A 24,065-nucleotide genomic window follows, 5' to 3' on the forward strand; every position below is an offset into this window, starting at 1 on the left:
AGGGTAGTAGTTCAGTTGGATAGAAGTTCAGAATGATAGATGTGTAAAGAAAGGTAGAAGGGTAGAAGAGTAGAAGAGTAGAAATATAGAACAGGTTAGAGATGTAAAGGTGTTGAGAAAGGGTGGAAGTGTAGAAGTGTATAGACGGGTACACGTTTAGAAATTTAGAAAGGTAGAAGTGTAGAAGGATAGAGAAGGGGAGAAGTGTGGAGAAGGGTACACGTTTAGAAAGGTAGACGTTTAGAGAAGGGAAGGAGTTTAGAAGGATAGACGTGTAGAGGGGTAGAAGTGTAGAAGGATAGAGTAGGAGAAGTGTGGAGAAGGGTACACGTTTAGAAAGGTAGACGTTTAGAGAAGGGAAGGAGTTTAGAAGGATAGACGTGTAGAGGGGTAGAAGTGTAGAAGGATAGAGTAGGAGAAGTGTGGAGAAGGGTACACGTTTAGAAAGGTAGACGTTTAGAGAAGGGAAGGAGTTTAGAAGGATAGACGTGTAGAGGGGTAGAAGTGTAGAAGGATAGAGTAGGTGAGAAGTGTGGAGAAGAGTACACGTTTAGAAAGGTAGACGTTTAGAGAAGGGAAGGAGTTTAGAAGGATAGATGTGTAGAGGGGTAGAAGTGTAAAAAGGTAGCACAGGGTAGAAGTGTAGAGGTCTACAAGTGTAGAGAAAGGTAGAAGTGTAGAAGGGAAGAAAAGGGTATGAGTGTAGATGTGTAGAATTATAGAGAAGGGTGTAGAAAATGGTAGAAGTATAGAGAATGGTAGAAGGGTAGACTTTCAGAAGGATAGAAGTTCAGAAGGATAGAATTGTAGAGAAGGGTAGAAGTGTAGAAAAAGGCAAAAAAGGCAAAAAATACATTTTCATCCTGTAGCTCCAACTCCAAAAAGTTCTGGGACACTGTGAAGTCCATGGAGAACAAGAGCACCTCCTCCCAGCTTCCCACTGCACTGAGGCTAGGTAACACGTTGCACACCGATAAATCCATGATTATCGAAAACTTCAACAAGCATTTCTCAACGGCTGGCCATGCCTTCCGCCTGGCTACTCCAACCTCGGCCAACAGCTCCGCCCCCCCCCCCCCCCCCTGCAGCTACTCGCCCAAGCCTCTCCAGGTTCTCCTTTACCCAAATCCAGATAGCAGATGTTCTGAAAGAGCTGCAAAACCTGGACCCGTACAAATTAGCTGGGCTTGACAATCTGGACCCTCTATTTCTGAAACTATCTGCCGCCATTGTCGCAACCCCTATTACCAGCCTGTTCAACCTCTCTTTCATATCGTCTGAGATCCCCAAGGATTGGAAAGCTGCCGCAGTCACCCCCCTCTTCAAAGGGGGAGACACCCTGGACCCAAACTGTTACAGACCTATATCCATCCTGCCCTGCCTATCTAAGGTCTTCGAAAGCCAAGTCAACAAACAGGTCACTGACCATCTCGAATCCCACCGTACCTTCTCCGCTGTGCAATCTGGTTTCCGAGCCGGTCACGGGTGCATATCATAACCGCCATCGATAAAAGACAGTACTGTGCAGCCGTCTTCATCGACCTTGCCAAGGCTTTCGACTCTGTTAATCATCATATTCTTATCGGCAGACTCAGTAGCCTCGGTTTTTCTGATGACTGCCTTGCCTGGTTCACCAACTACTTTGCAGACAGAGTTCAGTGTGTCAAATCGGAGTGCATGCTGTCCGGTCCTCTGGCAGTCTCTATGGGGGTGCCACAGGGTTCAATTCTCGGGCCGACTCTTTTCTCTGTATATATCAATGATGTTGCTCTTGCTGCGGGCGATTCCCTGATCCACCTCTACGCAGACGACACCATTCTATATACTTCCGGCCCGTCCTTGGACACTGTGCTATCTAACCTCCAAACGAGCTTCAATGCCATACAACACTCCTTCCGTGGCCTCCAACTGCTCTTAAACGCTAGTAAAACCAAATGCATGCTTTTCAACCGTTCGCTGCCTGCACCAGCACGCCTGACTAGCATCACCACCCTGGATGGTTCCGACCTTGAATATGTGGACATCTATAAGTACCTAGGTGTCTGGCTAGACTGTAAACTCTCCTTCCAGACTCATATCAAACATCTCCAATCGAAAATCAAATCTAGAGTCGGCTTTCTATTCCGCAACAAAGCCTCCTTCACTCACGCCGCCAAACTTAACCCTAGTAAAACTGACTATCCTACCGATCCTCGACTTCGGCGATGTCATCTACAAAATTGCTTCCAACACTCTACTCAGCAAACTGGATGCAGTTTATCACAGTGCCATCCGTTTTGTCACTAAAGCACCTTATACCACCCACCACTGTGACCTGTATGCTCTAGTCGGCTGGCCCTCACTACATATTCGTCGCCAGACCCACTGGCTCCAGGTCATCTACAAGTCCATGCTAGGTAAAGCTCCAGTCACGATGGAAACACCCACACGTAACACGCGCTCCAGCAGGTGTATCTCACTGATCATCCCTAAAGCCAACACCTCATTTGGCCGCCTTTCGTTCCAGTTCTCTGCTGCCTGTGACTGGAACAAATTGCAAAAATTGTAAAAATTGCAAAATTGTAATTATTCGCCTACCTCCTCATGCCTTTTGCACACAATGTATATAGACTCTCCTTTTTTCTACTGTGTTATTGACTTGTTAATTGTTTGCTCCATGTGTAACTCTGTGTTGTCTGTTCACACTGCTATGCTTTATCTTGGCCAGGTCGCAGTTGCAAATGAGAACTTGTTCTCAACTAGCCTACCTGGTTAAATAAAGGTGAAATAAAAAATAAATTTAAAAAAGGGTGGGAGTGCAGAAAGGTCAAAGTGTAGAGAAGTGTATAAGGGTAGACGTGTATAAGGGTAGACATGTATAAGGGTAGAAGTATATAAGAGGGTAGAAGTGTCGAGAAGGGTAGAAGTGTAAAAGGGTAGAAGTGTAGAGAAGGGTAGAGAAGAGTAGAAGTGTAAAAGGGTAGAAGTGTAGAAGTATATAAGAGGGTAGAAGTGTACAAGGGTAGAAGTTTAGAAAATAATATACCTATAGAGAAGGGTAGACATTTAGATGGTTAGATGTGTAGAAGGGTAGAAGTGTAGAGAAAGGTAGAAATGTAGAAATGTAGAAGTGTCGAGAAGGGTAGAAGTGTAGAGAAGGGTAGAAGTGTAGGGAACAGAAGGGTAGAAGTGTAGAGAAGGGTAGAAGTGTAGAGAAGGGTAGAAGTGTAGAGAAGGGTAGAAGTGTAGGGAACAGAAGGGTAGAAGTGTAGAGAAGGGTAGAAGTGTAGAGAAGGGTAGAAGTGTAGGGAACAGAAGGGTAGACTTAGAGGGAAATGGGAAAAAAATGGTTGCTGTGCTACATTGGCAGTTGCAGATAGAAACGTATTGTATAGAGCTGACATTAGTCCTTAGTCTACGTGACATAGGCATATCAGTTATAATACTGTACAGTACATTACTCTATGAATGTTCTGTAACTATGAATCCCACTGAACGAACATCATCCTTTTCTGCGTAGACCTCAGTTAATTGTTACAGTCATGGGGTCCGTTGTACTGTAGCACAATTAAGTACAAAGAAACTTAACACTAAGCTTTAAACCGTGGGTATGGATTCACTCTCGACTTGCTTATTTCACCTGACATCTCCCAATACAAATACAGACAGTACAATTCAAGGAAAGAGAACGTCTCATCGTCATCTTTCAGAATAGATCACATCTCCACACCCCTTCAATATGCGGGTTCAAGTCCTTTAGCTTCCATTTCCACTTTAGTTGTGATTTGAGGAAACCCTATAGAGTCTCGCCACCCCCAATGCCATGTGAGGCAGAGATACAATAGAAGTCTTGTTGTGGGAGGCCATAGGGTAACAGTGATTTGGGGTGGTGGTGGTTCAGTTTACAGGTGGTAACAGGGTGTTGGGGTGGGTGGTTGGGTTCACAGGCGGTAGGAGAGGTGGGGGGGTTCAACAACTGAGTGCAGCACAGTGTTACTGATGTTAACACGCTCAAATAGGAGCCTACCAGAACAGCACAGAGAGAGAAAGGTCCACATGAACAGAACAGAGAGAGAACAGCCCACCAGAACAGAACAGCGCAGAGAGAGAATAGCCCACCAGAACAGAACAGCACAGAGAGAGAATAGCCCGCCAGAACAGCACAGAGAGAGAATAGCCCACCAGAACAGAACAGCACGGAGAGAGAATAGCCCACCAGAACAGCACAGAGAGAGAATAGCCCACCAGAACAGCACAGAGAGAGAATAGCCCACCAGAACAGAACAGCACAGAGAGAGAATAGCCCACCAGAACAGAACAGCACAGAGAGAGAATAGCCCACCAGAACAGCGCAGAGAGAGAATAGCCCACCAGAACAGAACAGCACAGAGAGAGAATAGCCCGCCAGAACAGCACAGAGAGAGAATAGCCCACGAGAACAGCACAGAGAGAGAATAGTCCACCAGAACAGAACAGCACAGAGAGAGAATAGTCCACCAGAACAGAACAGCACAGAGAGAGAATAGCCCGCCAGAACAGCACAGATAGAGAATAGACCACCAGAACAGCACAGAGAGAGAATAGTCCACCAGAACAGCACAGAGAGAGAATAGCCCACCAGAACAGAAAGCACAATAGTCCACTAGAACAGCACAGAGAGAGAAAAGCCCACCAGAACAGAACAGCACAGAGAGAGAATAGCCCACCAGAACAGCACAGAGAGAGAATAGCCCACCAGAACAGAACAGCACAGAGAGAGAATAGTCCACCAGAACAGCACAGAGAGAGAATAGCCCACCAGAACAGAACAGCACAGAGAGAGAATAGCCCACCAGAACAGAACAGCACAGAGAGAGAATAGTCCACCAGAACAGAACAGCACAGAGAGAGAATAGCCCACCAGAACAGAACAGCACAGAGAGAGAATAGTCCACCAGAACAGCACAGAGAGAGAATAGCCCACCAGAACAGAACAGCACAGAGAGAGAATAGCCCACCAGAACAGAACAGCACAGAGAGAGAATAGTCCACCAGAACAGAACAGCACAGAGAGAGAATAGTCGACCAGAACAGAACAGCACAGAGAGAGAATAGCTCACCAGAAAAGAACAGCACAGAGAGAGAACAGCCCACCAGAACAGAAAGCACAATAGTCCACTAGAACAGAACAGCACAGAGAGAGAATAGCCCACCAGAACAGAACAGCACAGAGAGGGAATAGCTCACCAGAAAAGAACAGCACAGAGAGAGAATAGCCCACCAGAACAGAACAACACAGAGAGAGAATAGCCCACCAGAACAGAAAGCACAATAGTCCACTAGAACAGCATAGAGAGAGAATAGTCCACCAGAACAGCACAGAGAGAATAGCCCACCAGAACAGAACAGCACATAGAGAGAATAGCCCACCAGAACAGAACAGCACATAGAGAGAATAGCCCACCAGAACAGCACAGAGAGAATAGCCCACCAGAACAGAACAGCACATAGAGAGAATAGCCCACCAGAACAGAACAGAGAGAATAGCCCACCAGAACAGAAAGCACAATAGTCCACTAGAACAGCACAGAGAGAGAATAGTCCACCAGAACAGAACAGCACATAGAGAGAATAGCCCACCAGAACAGAACAGCACATAGAGAGAATAGCCCACCAGAACAGAACAGCACATAGAGAGAATAGCCCACCAGAACAGAAAGCACAATAGTCCACTAGAACAGCACAGAGAGAGAATAGCCCACCAGAACAGAACAGCACATAGAGAGAATAGCCCACCAGAACAGAACAGCACATAGAGAGAATAGCCCACCAGAACAGAACAGCACATAGAGAGAATAGCCCACCAGAACAGCACAGAGAGAATAGCCCACCAGAACAGAACAGCACATAGAGAGAATAGCCCACCAGAACAGAACAGCACATAGAGAGAATAGCCCACCAGAACAGAACAGCACATAGAGAGAATAGCCCACCAGAACAGAACAGCACAGAGAGAGAATAGCCCACCAGAACAGAACAGCACAGAGAGGGAATAGCTCACCAGAACAGAACAGCACAGAGAGAATAGCCCACCAGAACAGAACAACACAGAGAGAATAGCCCACCAGAACAGAACAGCACAGAGAGAATAGCCCACCAGAACAGCACAGCACATAGAGAGAATAGCCCACCAGAACAGAACAGCACAGAGAGAATAGCCCACCAGAACAGAACAGCACAGAGAGAGAATAGCCCAAAAGAACAGAACAGCACAGAGAGAGAATAGCCCACCAGAAAAGAACAGCACAGAGAGAGAATAGTCCACCAGAACAGAACAGCACAGAGAGAGAATAGCCCACCAGAACAGAACAGCACAGAGAGGGAATAGCTCACCAGAACAGAACAGCACAGAGAGAATAGCCCACCAGAACAGAACAGCACAGAGAGAATAGCCCACCAGAACAGAACAGCACAGAGAGAATAGCCCACCAGAACAGCACAGCACATAGAGAGAATAGCCCACCAGAACAGAACAACACAGAGAGAATAGCCCACCAGAACAGAACAGCACAGAGAGAATAGCCCACCAGAACAGCACAGAGAGAGAATAGCCCAAAAGAACAGAACAGCACAGAGAGAGAATAGCTCACCAGAAAAGAACAGCACAGAGAGAGAATAGTCCACCAGAACAGAACAGCACAATAGTCCACTAGAACAGCACAGCACAGAGAGAGAATAGCCCACCAGAACAGAACAGCACAGAGAGAGAATAGCCCACCAGAACAGAAAGCACAATAGTCCACTAGAACAGAACAGCACATAGAGAGAATAGCCCACCAGAACAGAACAGCACAGAGAGAGAATGGCCCACCAGAACAGCACAGAGAGAATAGCCCAACAGAACAGAACAGCACATAGAGAGAATAGCCCACCAGAACAGAACAGCACAGAGAGAGAATAGCCCACCAGAACAGAACAGCACATAGAGAGAATAGCCCACCAGAACAGAACAGCACATAGAGAGAATAGCACACCAGAACAGAACAGCACAGAGAGAATAGACCCCAGAACAGAACATAGAGAATAGACCCCAGAACAGACCCTGTGCTTCTACACCTGCATTGCTTGCTGTTTGGGGTTTTAGGCTGGGTATGTACAGCACTTTGAGATATCAGCTGATGTACGAAGGGCTATATAAATAAATTTGATTTTGATTTGATTTGAACAGAGAGAATTGACCCCAGAACAGAACAGAGAGAATAGACCCCAGAACAGAACAGAGAGAATAGCCCACCAGAACAGAACAGAGAGAATAGACCCCAGAACAGAACAGAGAGAATAGACCCCAGAACAGAACAGAGGGAATAGACCCCAGAACAGAACAAATAAAATAGACCCCAGAACAGAACAAATAAAATAGCCCCCAGAACAGAACATAGAGAATAGACCCCAGAACAGAACATAGAGAATAGACCCCAGAACAGAACAGAGAGAATAGACCCCAGAACAGAACAGAGAGAATAGACATCAGAACAGAACAGAGAGAATAGACCCCAGAACAGAACAAATAAAATAGACCCCTGAACAGAACAGAGAGAATAGACCCCAGAACAGAACAGAGCGAATAGACCCCAGAACAGGACAGAGAGAATAGACCCCAGAACAGAACATAGAGAATAGACCCCAGAACAGAACATAGAGAATAGACCCCAGAACAGAACAGAGAGAATAGCCCCCAGAACAGAACAGAGAGAATAGACCCCAGAACAGAACAGAGAGAATAGCCCCCAGAACAGAACATAGAGAATAGACCCCAGAACAGAACAGAGAGAATAGACCCCAGAACAGAACAGAGAGAATAGCCCCCAGAACAGAACAGAGAGAATAGACCCCAGAACAGAACAGAGAGAATAGCCCCCAGAACAGAACATGGAGAATAGACCCCAGAACAGAACAGAGAGAATAGCCCCCAGAACAGAACAGAGAGAATAGCCCCCAGAACAGAACAGAGAGAATAGCCCCCAGAACAGAACAGAGAGAATAGCCCCCAGAACAGAACAGAGAGAATAGACCCCAGAACAGACCCCGTGATTCTACACCTGCATTGCTTGCTGTTTGGGGTTTTAGGCTGGGTTTCTGTACAGCACTTTGAGATATCAGCTGATATACGAAGGGCTATATAAATACATTTGATTTTGATTTGATTTGAACAGAGAAAATTGACCCCAGAACAGAACAGAGAGAATAGACCCCAGAACAGAACAGAGAGAATAGCCCTCAGAACAGAACAGAGAGAATAGCCCCCCAGAACAGAACAGAACAGAGAAAATAGACCACAGAACAGAACAGAGAGAATAGCCCCCCAGAACAGAACAGAGAGAATAGACCCCAGAACAGAACAGAGAGAATAGACCCCAGAACAGAACAGAGAGAATAGACCCCAGAACAGAACAGAGAGAATAGACCCCAGAACAGAACATAGAGAATAGACCCCAGAACAGAACAGAGAGAATAGACCCCAGAACAGAACAGAGAGAATAGCCCTCAGAACAGAACAGAGAGAATAGCCCCCCAGAACAGAACAGAACAGAGAAGATAGACCACAGAACAGAACAGAGAGAATAGCCCCCCAGAACAGAACAGAGAGAATAGACCCCAGAACAGAACATAGAGAATAGACCCCAGAACAGAACAGAGAGAATAGACCCCAGAACAGAACAGAGAGAATAGCCCACCAGAACAGAACAGAGAGAATAGACCCCAGAACAGAACAGAGAGAATAGCCCACCAGAACAGAACAGAGAGAATAGACCCCAGAACAGAACAGAGAGAATAGCCCACCAGAACAGAACAGAGAGAATAGACCCCAGAACAGAACATAGAGAATAGACCCCAGAACAGAACAGAGAGAATAGACCCCAGAACAGAACAGAGAGAATAGCCCACCAGAACAGAACAGAGAGAATAGACCCCAGAACAGAACAGAGAGAATAGACCCCAGAACAGAACATAGAGAATAGACCCCAGAACAGAACATAGAGAATAGACCCCAGAACAGAACATAGAGAATAGACCCCAGAACAGAACAGAGAGAATAGACCCCAGAACAGAACAGAGAGAATAGACCCCAGAACAGAACAGAGAGAATAGACCCCAGAACAGAACAGAGAGAATAGACCCCAGAACAGAACAGAGAGAATAGACCCCAGAACAGAACATAGAGAATAGACCCCAGAACAGAACATAGAGAATAGACCCCAGAACAGAACATAGAGAATAGACCCCAGAACAGAACATAGAGAATAGACCCCAGAACAGAACAAAGAAAATAGACCCCAGAACAGAACAGAGAGAATAGACCCCAGAACAGAACAGAGGGAATAGACCCCAGAACAGAACAGAGAGAATAGCCCACCAGAACAGAACAGAGAGAATAGACCCCAGAACAGAACAGAGAGAATAGACCCCAGAACAGAACAGAGAGAATAGACCCCAGAACAGAACAGAGAGAATAGCCCACCAGAACAGAACAGAGAGAATAGACCCCAGAACAGAACAGAGAGAATAGACCCCAGAACAGAACAGAGAGAATAGACCCCAGAACAGAACAGAGAGAATAGCCCACCAGAACAGAACAGAGAGAATAGCCCACCAGAACAGAAAAGAGAGAATAGACCCCAGAACAGAACAGAGAGAATAGCCCACCAGAACAGAACAGAGAGAATAGACCCCAGAACAGAACATAGAGAATAGACCCCAGAACAGAACAGAGAGAATAGACCCCAGAACAGAACAGAGAGAATAGCCCACCAGAACAGAACAGAGAGAATAGACCCCAGAACAGAACAGAGATAATAGCCCACCAGAACAGAACAGAGAGAATAGCCCAACAGAACAGAACAGAGAGAATAGACCCCAGAACAGAACAGAGAGAATAGCCCACCAGAACAGAACAGAGAGAATAGCCCACCAGAACAGAACAGAGAGAATAGACCCCAGAACAGAACAGAGAGAATAGCCCACCAGAACAGAACAGAGAGAATAGACCCCAGAACAGAACATAGAGAATAGACCCCAGAACAGAACAGAGAGAATAGACCCCAGAACAGAACAGAGAGAATAGCCCACCAGAACAGAACAGAGAGAATAGACCCCAGAACAGAACAGAGAGAATAGACCCCAGAACAGAACAGAGAGAATAGACCCCAGAACAGAACAGAGAGAATAGACCCCAGAACAGAACAGAGAGAATAGACCCCAGAACAGAACAGAGGGAATAGACCCCAGAACAGAACATAGAGAATAGACCCCAGAACAGAACATAGAGAATAGACCCCAGAACAGAACAGAGAGAATAGACCCCAGAACAGAACAGAGAGAATAGACCCCAGAACAGAACAGAGAGAATAGACCCCAGAACAGAACAGAGAGAATAGCCCACCAGAACAGAACAGAGAGAATAGCCCACCAGAACAGAACAGAGAGAATAGCCCACCAGAACAGAACAGCACACAAGCAGCTGGCTTGTTCTGTAATCTGTAAGTGGATCATCAAACCCTCTCACAGCTACTGTCACAGTCTCCTGCTTTCAAAACTAAATTTGAACCACTTACATTGTGTATTTTACGCCACACACTGGGGCCTGCTACTCTTTTAAATCACGGCTTCAAAATGTATTCGGTAAATAAACATCAACATTTGTTTGAAAAGAGAAAAACATGTTTGGTGTCTTTGAGGGAGTTGTGATCTAGTCTAGCTGGTACTGCAAGGAGGTGTGTTCATGTGTGTGGACTGAAGGGGATATGGAAGAGATAAACATATACTCGTTTGGCCAACTGCCAAGCCATGGAATAGGCTACTGGGCATCCCATGTGGCTTGATGTAATTAAGGCCCTCTGTCACAAATCATTACAGCAGAGATCCCTATTCATGACAGGGGAACCAGACCACAAGACCACCAAACAGAGAGGTGGAGGAGGCTGGGGGATGTTCAGTCACACTTGTAAAATACACACACTCAAATGTACACACACACACACACACACACACAATCACTCAAGCAGCCAGTCCTATAGGGAAGGGCAAACAGACTGGCAATGCCAGGCCTCGATTCAAATAGTCAGTTTAATTAGCCTCTAGGCTTAACCCTATTCTCATCTGTACCATGTTGACCACTGTACCTCTACCCACAGTACCACTACTATCACGTCCCTGCACCCAGTAAAGGCCGACACACACAAACGCACATGTACGCTCACACAAGCACGTTAACATACGAGCGCACACACAAAAGTCCCTTACCGGTTAGAATGGGATATGTCACATACTGTGGGTTCCACAAAGGCAGAGTGTGATTATATCATGACATTTAAACAAATCATCTCAGAAAGATAGGCTAACTGCGAAAGTTGGTCCCCTCCAAAATGACTCCAGCATCCAAACAGTGTACTGTGCCCTCGTGCCATTAGATGAATGGAAAGAGACAACTGTTACAAAACACCAAGAAGTTTTGGCGATTGGGTCTACAAATCAAATCAAACGTTATTTGTCACATGCGCCGAGTACAACAAGTGTAGACCTTATCGTGAAATACTTAATTACAAGCCCTTAACCAACAGTGTAGACCTTACCGTGAAATGCTTACTTACAAGCCCTTAACCAACAGTGTAGACCTTACCGTGAAATGCTTACTTACAAGCCCTTAACCAACAGTGTAGACCTTACCGTGAAATGCTTACTTACAAGCCCTTAACCAACAGTGTAGACCTTACCGTGAAATACTTACTTACAAGCCCTTAACCAACAGTGTAGACCTTACCGTGAAATGCTTACTTACAAGCCCTTATTAACCAACAGTGTAGACCTTACCGTGAAATACTTACTTACAAGCCCTTATTAACCAACAGTGTAGACCTTACCGTGAAATACTTACTTACAAGCCCTTAACCAACAGTGTAGACCTTACCGTGAAATGCTTACTTACAAGCCCTTATTAACCAACAGTGTAGACCTTACCGTGAAATGCTTACTTACAAGCCCTTATTAACCAACAGTGTAGACCTTACCGTGAAATGCTTACTTACAAGCCCTTATTAACCAACAGTGTAGACCTTACCGTGAAATGCTTACTTACAAGCCCTTATTAACCAACAGTGTAGACCTTACCGTGAAATGCTTACTTACAAGCCCTTATTAACCAACAGTGTAGACCTTACCGTGAAATGCTTACTTACAAGCCCTTATTAACCAACAGTGCAGTTCAAGAAGAGTTAAGAAAATATTTACCAAATAAACTAAAGTAAAAAATTATAAAAAGTAACACAACAACATAACAATAACTAGGTCAATGTCTGGGGGTACCGGTACGAAGTCAATGTGTGGGGGTACAGATTAGAGGTCATTTGTACATGTAGGTAGGGGTGAAATGACAATGCATAGATAATAAACAGCGAGTAGCAGCAGTGTACAAAACAAATGGAGTGGGGGGGGTCAATGTAAATAGTCCGGTGGCCATTTGATTAGTTGTTCATCAGTCTTATGGCTTGGGGGTAGAAGCTGTTAAGGAGCCTTTTGGTCCTCGACATGGCGCTCCGGTGCCACTTGCCGTGCGGTAGCAGAGAGAACAGTCTATGACTTGGGTGACTGGAGTCTCTGACAATTTTATGGGCTTTCCTCTGACACCACCTATTATATAGGTCCTGAATGGCAGGAAGCTTGGCCCCAGTGATCTACTGGGTCCTATGCACTATCCTCTGCATCGCCTTATGGTCAGATGCCGAGCAGTTGTCATACCAGGCAGTGATGCAACCCGTCAGGATGCTCTCGATGATGCAGCTGTAGAACTTATTGAGGATCTGGGGACCCATGCCAAATCTTTTCAGTCTCCTGAGGGGGAAAATGTTTTGTCGTGCCCTCTTCATGACTGTCTTGGTGTATTTGGACCATGATAGATCGTTGGTGATGTTGACACCAAGGAACTTGAAACTCTCGACCCGCTCCACTCTTGAAACCTAAAATAATTGATGAGTCTTGCTGACAAAATGACTGTTTTTTTGTAGAAAGTAACGTTGGGACACCTAAATTAAAAAGGGGGTGAGATACGGGACGGTCCCGGGATGACAAGTGTAGACAGATGGATGGATGTTTTATTAAACCATGACACAGAGGAGGGGGTGTTCGTTTAATTTGAAATCAGCTTTTATTTTAACATTTACCACTGTAGCAGTACAAATTGCATTTAAAAAGAGAGAATAGTTAAATAGCATTATTTAAAGACCACCACTAAGTTTGACTTTGTTGCATTTAGGGGGACTCATGTCTCTAATTTGCACTCTGCACAAAGGACTATCGTACATACACTGGATTACCCACCCCCCTTACGGTTAGGCTGTGTCACAAATAGCGCCATATTCTCAATAGTGTGCACTACTTTTGAACCAGAGGCCTATGGACCCTGGTCAAAAGTAGGGCACTACATAGGGAATAGGGTGCCATTTGAGATTCAGCCTCAGCGTGTAACCGACATGACCTGCTACACTCATAATGTACTTTAAAGGAATCCTTAGCACCTAAACGGGGATTTGGTTAGACGGAATGCTAAATTACTCAAATGTGAATGTAAAATGCAGAAGCACGCCTCTTTAAAGAGAGGTATTTCCAGTTACACTGAAAAACACAAAGTGCCTTCTGAAAGTATTCACACACCCTGATATTTTCAAAATTGTGTTGTTTTATAAAGTGGGATTAAAATGGATTCAATTGTATTTTTTTTGTTAACGTCTGCACAAAATACTCTGGAATGTCAAAAGTGGAAGAAAAATGTATATTATATATTTTGATTAGATAAGTATTCAACCCCCTGAGTCAATATATGCTGAAATAACCTTTGGCAGCGATGACAACTGTGAGTCTTTCTGGTCCAGTTCTGAATTGTGCAACAGTTGCCCATTATTCTTTTCAAAATTCTTCAAGCTCTATCAAATTGGTTGTTGATCATAGCTAGACAACCATTTTCAGGTCTTGACATAGATTTTCAAGCAGATTTAAGTCAAAACTAACTCGGTCACTCAGGAACATTGACTGTCTTCCTGTCAAGCAACTCCAGTGCGGACTTGTCCTTGTGTTTCAGGTTATTGTTCTGCTGAAAGGTGAATGTATCTCCCAGTGTCTGGTGGAAAGCAGACTAAACCAGGTTTGCCTGTGCTTAGCTCCATTCAGTTAATTTTTATCCTAAAAAACGTCCAAGTCCTTAACGATTACAAGCATACCCATAACATGATGCAGCCACCACTATGCTTGAAAATAATGGAGAGTGGTACTCAGTAATGTGTTGTATTGGATTTGACCGAAACATAACACTTTGTATTCAGGACAAAAATATAATTGCTTTGCCATATTTTTTGCACTATTACTTTAGTGTCTTGTTGCAAACAGGATGCATGTTTTGTAATATTTTTATTATGTACGGGCTTCCTTCTTCTCCCTCTGTCAGTTATGTTATTATTGTAAAGTAACTACAATGTTGTTGATCCATCCTCAGTTTTCTCTTATCACAGCCATTCAACTCTGGAAAACCTCCCTGGTCTTTGTGGTTGAATCTGTGTTTGAAATTCACCTTACAGATGAATCTGTATGTGTGGGGTATAGAGGTGAGGTAGTAATTCAAAAATCATATTAAACCCTATTATTGCACACAGAGTGAGTCCATGCAATTTATTATGTGACTTGTTAAATGAGATTGTTTTTTTTATTTTAGGCGAAAATTGAAAAAACAGGGCCAATCCTTAGGCAAATTGTTTAGTCCTGAACGTATTTAGGCTTACCATAACAAAAGAGTTGATTAATTATTGACAAGACATTTCAGCTTTTCATTTTTTATTAATATGTAAAATGTTATGGGTTATTATGGGTTATTATGGGTTATTATGGGTTATTATGTGTAGGCCAGTGACAAAACAACTGAAACGTAATCCATTTTAAATTCAGGCTGTAACACAACACAATGTGGAAAAAGTTAAGGGGTGTGAATACTTTCTGAAGGCTCTATATGCCAAATGGCACCCTATTCCCTGTATAGTACACTACTTTGATGAGGGTGGAATACGGCTCTGGGCAAAAGTAGTGCACTAGATAGGGAATAGGGTGCCATTTGGGACGTACCCTTGGACTGCAGGCAGAGCTAGCCTTGGCTAAACTAGCTGTGGATGTATGAGAGGTTGCTGGACAACACAAGCAAAACCATGGCAAGGGCTAGTGCTAGTCTTATACCACTAGTGGTGCACTACTGTATTTAGCCTACTCTGCACTTCACTCTCTTCTGTTTGTTCTGACGGTTAAGATACACTATTTCTCCACAACTACATGTAAAAATGAATAAATCATTTAGCCTCTAGCCGAAAACTATCTGGTGTGAATCTGTTGTGTTCCATGTCAACAGTCTTTCAAACCAGTTGTTGGGAGATGCCTTGTAAAGGTTCTGTCCGAACAGCGGTGAACATTGCCAATGAGAGCCCATACTACCATTGCATGTGTGTGACTGTGTCAGTCAGAATTTTAACAGAACATGAGAGATCTGTCTTGCTATATCGTTACATCTGAGAGATGCATGTGTCAACCCCCATAACTCTGCATATCATCAACTAAAGGCTGCAACAAACCCCTTTCTCATGTCTGAAACTGACAGGCTTTGAAGGGACTTGAACCCGCATTGCGTGAAAGAATTTAGTTATTTTTATAGAACAATTATTTTCTACATATTTTTTTTTACTGAAATATAGTTTATTCAAATAATGTATAGTGATAAGGCTAACCCAAGACAAACTAGGACTCGTTCCTGTGTTACTAAAATAATTTATTGTAGTATAAGGAGTGACTATACTTTTAATCAGTAGCCGAGCTGCTACAGAGCCACACTGGGGACAGAAAGGTTTGTAATTCACTACAGTAAGTCAGACTAGGTAGGGAATAAGCGTAGATAGAAAGATCAAGTGCTTGCCAGGCGCCAGAGCTGCTCTGGGCACATTAGATGGCTGACAAAATTGGCACAGGGGCACTGTGCCGATGCCAGGGCCACTGGAGGCTGTGGCTATACTATTCGTAGTAATCAGCAACGACACAAGATGAGGGTTTAATGACAGTTCAAACTTGTTCAGACTTGGGCCCTGGTCAAAAATAGTGCACTATATAGGAAATAGGGTACCATTTGAGATGCAGACATTGATATGTGTTCACCTGGTGACAGTGTCCTCACGCAAAATGCTCAGTCATACAGGCTAGAGGAATGCAAATCCATGTGGATTGAAGCGCTGTGTAAACTCTCTTGACTGGAACTTGATGTATACAGTAGGTTTGTCAGTTTCTTTTCAGGTAAGTACATTTCTTTCCTCGGTTTCTCTCATGTCATTTATTTCTCTTTCTTCCTTTCCTTATCCTCCATCTATACGAAGAACCAATCCACTTTTACATAAGTTCCATGCATTCTTCTCCCATTCAGCGTGGGACATTTGTACATTCCAAACCCTCTTTCCCACCTGTTGTTCAACCATTTAGTTTTTGTCAATGTTAAGATCAATTTGATAGTTGTGTCTCTTGTGCTTTTTAGAATGCTGGCATTTCCAACATAAATAAAGACTTGGACATATTTATGCTAGGTATATCGTTCACCGAGTTCTGTGGATAAAAATAATTCACTTACAAAAAAACATAAACCAACTGTACAAATCGGGTAAACGGTAAAGTTTCCTCAGTCCAACACAGGCTAATAGAGCTTTTACAGCTGAAGTGGCTAGTCTGTGAAGACCACTGCCTCCTCTACGAGGGAAGGCCATTTCCATTCATTAGAACTGTCACAGGCACTTAAGGCACTCTGAGAAGCTGATGACTAACAGTGAGCTGAGAGGGGGGTAGAAGCTGATGACTAACAGTGAGCTGAGCGGGGGGTAGAAGCTGATGACTAACAGTGAGCTGAGAGGGGGGTAGAAGCTGATGACTAACAGTGAGCTGAGAGGGGGGTAGAAGCTGATGACTAACAGTGAGCTGAGAGGGGGGTAGAAGCTGATGACTAACAGTGAGCTGAGAGGGGGGTAGAAGCTGATGACTAACAGTGAGCTGAGAGGTGGGTAGAAGCTGATGACTAACAGTGAGCTGAAAGGGGGGTAGAAGCTGATGACTAACAGTGAGCTGAGAGGGGGGTAGAAGCTGATGACTAACAGTGAGCTGAGAGGTGGGTAGAAGCTGATGACTAACAGTGAGCTGAGAGGGGGGTAGAAGCTGATGACTAACAGTGAGCTGAGAGGGGGGTAGAAGCTGACGGCTAACAGTGAGCTGAGAGGGGGGTAGAAGCTGATGACTAACAGTGAGCTGAGAGGGGGGTAGAAGCTGATGACTAACAGTGAGCTGAGAGGTGGGTAGAAGCTGATGACTAACAGTGAGCTGAGAGGGGGGTAGAAGCTGATGACTAACAGTGAGCTGAGAGGTGGGTAGAAGCTGATGACTAACAGTGAGCTGAAAGGGGGGTAGAAGCTGATGACTAACAGTGAGCTGAGAGGGGGGTAGAAGCTGATGACTAACAGTGAGCTGAGAGGTGGGTAGAAGCTGATGACTAACAGTGAGCTGAGAGGGGGGTAGAAGCTGATGACTAACAGTGAGCTGAGAGGGGGGTAGAAGCTGACGGCTAACAGTGAGCTGAGAGGGGGGTAGAAGCTGATGACTAACAGTGAGCTGAGAGGGGGGTAGAAGCTGATGACTAACAGTGAGCTGAGAGGTGGGTAGAAGCTGATGACTAACAGTGAGCTGAGAGGGGGGTAGAAGCTGATGACTAACAGTGAGCTGAGAGGGGGGTAGAAGCTGACGGCTAACAGTGAGCTGAGAGGGGGGTAGAAGCTGACGGCTAACAGTGAGCTGAGAGGGGGGTCGAAGCTGACGGCTGACAGTGAGCTGAGAGGTGGGTAGAAGCTGATGACTAACAGTGAGCTAAGAGGGGGGTAGAAGCTGATGACTAACAGTGAGCTGAGAGGGGGGTAGAAGCTGACGGCTAACAGTGAGTTGAGAGGGGGGTAGAAGCTGACGGCTAACAGTGAGCTGAGCTATAGAGACCGCACTTTAACCCTTGGCTACGGATTGCACTGGGGTCAGGTCAGTTAAGCCAAGTGAGCGCTTGGTGGCTAATAGGGTTTATTCCATTTGATCATAGCAAATCCCACCTCAGGAAGTCACCCTTGATGAGCCTTTTTAACAGGAAGAGGAGGCTATAAAGAGAATAGGGTGCCATTTGGGATGCGGCGGAGATGGACAGGGCAGGCTTGGAGGGAGGAGGGTGGATTTTATTGTCAAAGACATAACTGACTATTTCTAACATCACCAAGAACACAGACACTAGTGTTTTTGAAAGTAGTGGGCCGCTCACCCACAAGTCCACAGTTCTCATACAACTCACCTCATGTCCTGTCCCCACAGCAAAAGTCCTTTACCCACAGTGACCCTCTAACTCTAATACACCTCATGTCCTGTACCCACAGCAACAGTCCTGTACCCACAGTGACCCTCTCACTACAACACACCTCATGTCCTGTACCCACAGCAACAGTCCTGTACCCACAGCAACAGTCCTGTACCCACAGCAACAGTCCAGTACCCACAGTGACCCTCTCACTACAACACACCTCATGTCCTGTACCCACAGCAACAGTCCTGTACCCACAGCAACAGTCCTGTACCCACAGCAACAGTCCAGTACCCACAGTGACCCTCTCACTACAACACACCTCATGTCCTGTACCCACAGCAACAGTCCTGTATCCACAGTGACCCTCTCACTACAACACACCTCATGCCCTGTACCCACAGTGACCCTCTCACTACAACACACCTCATGTCCTGTACCCACAGCAACAATCCTGTACCCACAGTGACCCTCTCACTACAACACACCTCATGTCCTGTAACCACAGTGACCCTCTCACTACAACTCACCTCATGTCCTGTACCCACAGTGATCGTCTAACTCACCTCATGTCCTGTACCCACAGTGAGCCTCTAACTACAACACACCTCATGACCTGTACCCACAGTGACCTGCTAACTCTATGGGGTGGCAGGTAGCCTAGTGGTTAGTGCGTTGAGACAGTTACCGAAATGATGTTAGTTTGAATCCCCGAGATGACTAGGTGAAAAATCTGTCAATCTGCCCTTAAGCAAGGCACTTAACCCTAATTGCTCCAGGATCGCTGCCAATAATGGCCCAGACCCTACTCTCCAAGGGAGTGGGATATGCAAAAAACACAATTCCATTTCACAGCACACACTTGTGTACAGGTTACACAAATATAAGCACCCCCTATTTGACCTCTGACACGCAGCAGTGAGCTGACAAACAGCAGCTCACTAGACACACCACTAACCCACTCTAGGCAGTCTGTAAAAGCAGTGCACGCCACAAAACCATAAAGTAATAGACAGTTCAGTGGTGCTAAACGTTGTTTCATTGGTTCAGCACTAGGGGAGTGTGGGGTAAGTTCAGCATCACTCCGTCAAGGGAAATATAGTATTCTTTCTAACAAAGATATCTACATGTATTTCAGGATGTTGTGTATCCCTGGAAATAATCTGAATATACAGCTTGTCCAATTTATGGGGAAAGTTGAGCCGCGGTACAGGGTAAGTTAAGGGACAGGGTAAGTTAAGCCGCCTACAAATTTCTGTACTGAATTAAATATTACCACTAACTTTTTAAAACCATGTCTATCTTTAACACAGGCTTATTAAGACCTAACAAACACTTTGTACTTTTTTAAACACTTTGAACATAGACCCTGATGTTACCTCATATCCCAGTGATAATGCCTGGGAAGAAAACACTTACATTTGCTCAACTTGCCATTGGCTCAACTTACCCCATGGTCTTTAGCCTAGTTTCCCCCAAACAAAGAAAATATGATGGGCTAAAAATAACCCAATTTGGGTTATTCGGTAACGCAGCGCTGGTTAAATAGTGGGTTGTTTTGACCTAGCACATGTTGGGTTATTTTGACCTAGTCAGTTGGGTTGCATGAATTACCCAAAATGCTGATTTGTTGGGATTACCCAAACATGGGTTAATTTAACACTCAGTTGGGTATTTTTTTACTCTCATAATGGGTTGACCGAGCAGCTGGGTCTTTTTTAACATAAACATTAAGGTTATAGATCTTATTGGCCAACTGTGAGAGTAAATGTCATTCATGTTCTTCATGTCAAGTTTACATACTGCAAATTCAAATTTCAGATTTTTTTTTACACATTCTTCTACAATATTAAGATGATTTATTGCATATTATAATAAGGTATACCATGTTATTGCCTAATAATGTATACCACCTTATTGCATCCCAACAATGTGATAAGCGTAGGCTTTTAGAAAACTCATACACTTCTGTAAGCATTGTCAAAATTACAAAACTTAAATGTTCAACCTTAATATGTGATAACTATGAAACAAAACAGATGAACATGAATGGCATTTACTCTCATGGGTGGCTAAAAATAATTATCTGAGAGCCACACCCCTACAAAACTACACCTCCAGTCTTCTGATCTGACCTACTGGGTCATATGTCAATAACCCAGCACAAAAACCCAACACCCAGCATCCATAACCCAACACCCAGCATCCATAACCCAACACCCAGCATCCATAACCCAACACCCAGCATCCATAACCCAACACCCAGCATCCATAACCCAACACCCAGCATCCATAACCCCAACACCCAGCATCCATAACCCCAACACCCAGCATCCATAACCCCAACACCCAGCATCCATAACCCAACACCCAGCACCAAAAACCCAACACCCAGCATCCATTACCCAACACCCAGCATCCATAACCCCAACACCCAGCATCCATAACCCAACACCTAGCACCAAAAACCCAACACCCAGCATCCATAACCCAACACCCAGCACCAAAAACCCAACTGTTTTTAAAGAAAACAACCCAGCTAAGTGACCCAACGCCTGCAACCCAGCAATTGAGTCAACCAAACAAGCCCACATTTGTTTTAGTGCAAGGCAAACATTTTGACCTGGTTAGCCCACACAGCTACAAGTATGCACTTTCCCGCTAGGTTTAGAACCTCATATTGAAGCTTATAGAGATCCTAATGGATGTATAAAAAACGTTAAATTAGATACAAGCATCACGAAACCTCTAACACAATATATTCATTTGACTTGGTGAAAATAAGTTATTTGGATCTAACTTGCTTACCGCTTTTTTCCATGTGGGTTCTTCCTTCACATACTCCACGGGAAAAAGGACCTCTTCCTAAATATTTAGTCAAATAATTACTTTTGTATATGTTTTCCGAGAAACAAGGGAGGCTCCACTTACCCCACTCTCCCCTACCAGATCTGCCTTTTAACAATGATGCCTCTGCACACCCAGCTATAAAGACTCCCTCGTTCTCTGTCTTTCCAAACATGTATGAATAAGGCAATGTCCATAGTAATGTACGAGTCGAAGCAATATAAAAGCAAAATAGAAACCATAGCTACAAAATGATTGTCCTTAATATTGTTTTTATGAACAATCTCAGAACAGGTCAAAGGGCAATGGGTGGCCTAAAAAAGTGAATCCTTCACAAAAGAAAAAAGGAAGAAAAAAGGGTTTGGTAGTTTTAGAGATGTGTTTCTGTAAAGAGACGTAAACAGCACTTCAATCTGGATCTACAGGGTACGTTTACAGCTGCATTTACATTTGTGGAGCGATGTTCGCAGAGCCAATCACTTCATTAATGTAGAAGTCTCTCAGCCTTAGCAGGAGATCAATAAATAAATCACTATCTTAAGCAAAACACATCACATAAAATGAACCCATCTGCTAATCTCACTGGGCAGGGTCAAATGCCAAAAACGTAAATGAAACGCATCATCCACAATATTTAATATACAAGGAATAAAGGGCTGAAATTCTAAAGGTTAGAATGAAGTGCAATAAGGAATCATCGCTGTCACTGTAACTCATTTAATCCTGATCGTAGACTTCACATAGGGAGCTAAAACAGAGACATGTGACTTATAGCCAACGGATGGATGAATAGATGGATGGTTAAAATAGATGGATGAATCCTAATCTACACTGCAGTGTTTGGGTTATTGTTTGTTGTGACTGGTGGGTCCTTGGGGAGTGAATAAAACATGTAAAAAAGGATAACAATGAACCTTTACTGTACATTTCACCATTGCCATTAAAGGATGTATAGGAACAAACCAGAGGGTGATTTGGGAAGCTACAGTAGATTAGTGTGTTGATCATATTCATTAATATAATTGTACACCTATGAATTCTGTTGCCTACTATTTCTATTATAAAAACATATATATATATATATATATATATAAGCAGGTATTCACATTGAGGTCAGAAGACCTCTTCCCAAGGGAGACCTGGCCAAGAGGGGCAGCTCAGTCAAATGTATCCCCTATATGGGAGTGGAAAAACTTAAGACACACAAATTGACCAAAAACAGATGGGGAAACGCTGACACTGCATCAAGACACTCTCAGCTCTGTGTGCTTTGTCTCCCTGCCTTAGCATCGATGTACATCACTTCTGTTAGACAGGCAGATGACACACACAGACACACACACACACACACACACACACACACAGAGAGAGAGAGATAAAGTGGCTCACTCACAGTAAACCAAAGACTATCTACAGTAAAGTAGAAGCTGTGATGAAGCGGTGATGCCTGTGGCTATTTGGCTCTAGAGATCACTACTCTACACTGCACCATATCAATAACAAAGTGAAGCATTAGGACGATAGATCAGTGGGGCCTCTGATATCATGACAATTACCATGTGTAGCATAGCAGTACAGAGAGATGTAAGATCTCCATAGCTGTGGGGTATAGGAGCATGCAGGAGCATGCAATGGGAGTCAACCACTGGCCTGATGTGAGGAGACAGATCTGAGGAGGAGAAAAGGGAAACTAGCGATTTCACTTCTCACAGATCTGTGATCTATGGGCGGGGGATTTGGCACTTGTAATTGAATGGTTCAAAGTTCCTCTGAAGAGGATATAGACACAAAGGAAAAGCTAAACATACTGCATGTACGCAGTACGCACACACACATACAGGAGAGCTCACACACACACACACACACAGTCTTGTTTAACTAACCTTGTGGAGACCCACAGTTGATTCCCATTCAAAATCCTATTTTCCTTAACTCTAAACATAATTCTTACCCTAACCCTAACTCCTAACACTAACCTTTAACCCCTAAACCTAACATTCTAACCATAACACAATAGCTTTTTTCCTTTTGGGGACCGACAAAATGTCCTCAGTTGGTCAAATGTTTGTTTGTTTACTATTCTTGGGGTGGACTTCTGGTCTTCAAGTATAGTTAAACATGTCCATGTACAGAAGAGCACACACACGTACAGAGGGGGTAAAGGCCTTCTCCTACCGTCCTGCTCTGTCTTTGTCAGCTCCACCAGTTTCTTTTGTTTCAGTGTGTCCACCACGTCGGCCAGGCTTCCTTTGCGGCGCTCAAGTGTTCCGAAGGTCGATCCGCCTAGCTGCTCGCCCCGCTCCCGAGAACACTCCTCGGGCTTTGGTGGAGAGGTAGAGTTATTCCGGTAGGAGTACAAGGAACAGCCCTTGCTGCTACCATTGTCCTATAGGAACAAATACAACATGGGGCGATAGGTAGCCTAGTGGTTAGAGCATTGGACTTGTAACCAAAAGGTTGCAAGATCAAATCCCCGAGCTGAAAAGGTACAAATCTGTCATTCTGCCCCTGAACAAGGCTCTAGAGTAACCCGCTGTGATTGAAAACAAGAATTTGTTCTTGTTTACTTGAATAAAGGTAAAATGGGGGTTTGGAAATACTCTGACTTCTTAATTTACCTCACCTAAATATTAATGGCCATTATTTCAACTAATAACTAACTCACCACCAAGTAAAGTGTAACTTAAACTACAATCACTATTTATATAATTGCTTTTTAAATTAGACTTTTCACCACCTCTCTATTGACTAATGTTTGTGGTTGTTGCTGTTGAGGGTGTCGTTCAAATCATCTAATGTTTGTGGTTGTTGCTGTTGAGGG

At 44.2% G+C, this 24,065-nt stretch overlaps 1 protein-coding gene across 9 annotated transcripts in view; it reads right to left on the reverse strand.

Annotated features, from left to right (window-relative positions):
- LOC110521284 (transcription factor SOX-6) overlaps positions 1-24,065 on the reverse strand; it is a 200,384-nt gene that overhangs the window by 95,642 nt on the left and 80,677 nt on the right. For all 9 annotated transcript variants that reach the window (XM_036969424.1, XM_036969427.1, XM_036969422.1 and 6 more), the window contains one exon: positions 23,420-23,630. In XM_036969424.1, coding sequence (XP_036825319.1) covers positions 23,420-23,630 — 211 coding nt within the window. The remainder of the gene's footprint in view (positions 1-23,419; positions 23,631-24,065) is intronic.

The sequence above is a fragment of the Oncorhynchus mykiss genome, chromosome 30 (genome assembly GCF_013265735.2).
Source record: "Oncorhynchus mykiss isolate Arlee chromosome 30, USDA_OmykA_1.1, whole genome shotgun sequence".
Lineage (NCBI taxonomy): Eukaryota > Metazoa > Chordata > Actinopteri > Salmoniformes > Salmonidae > Oncorhynchus > Oncorhynchus mykiss.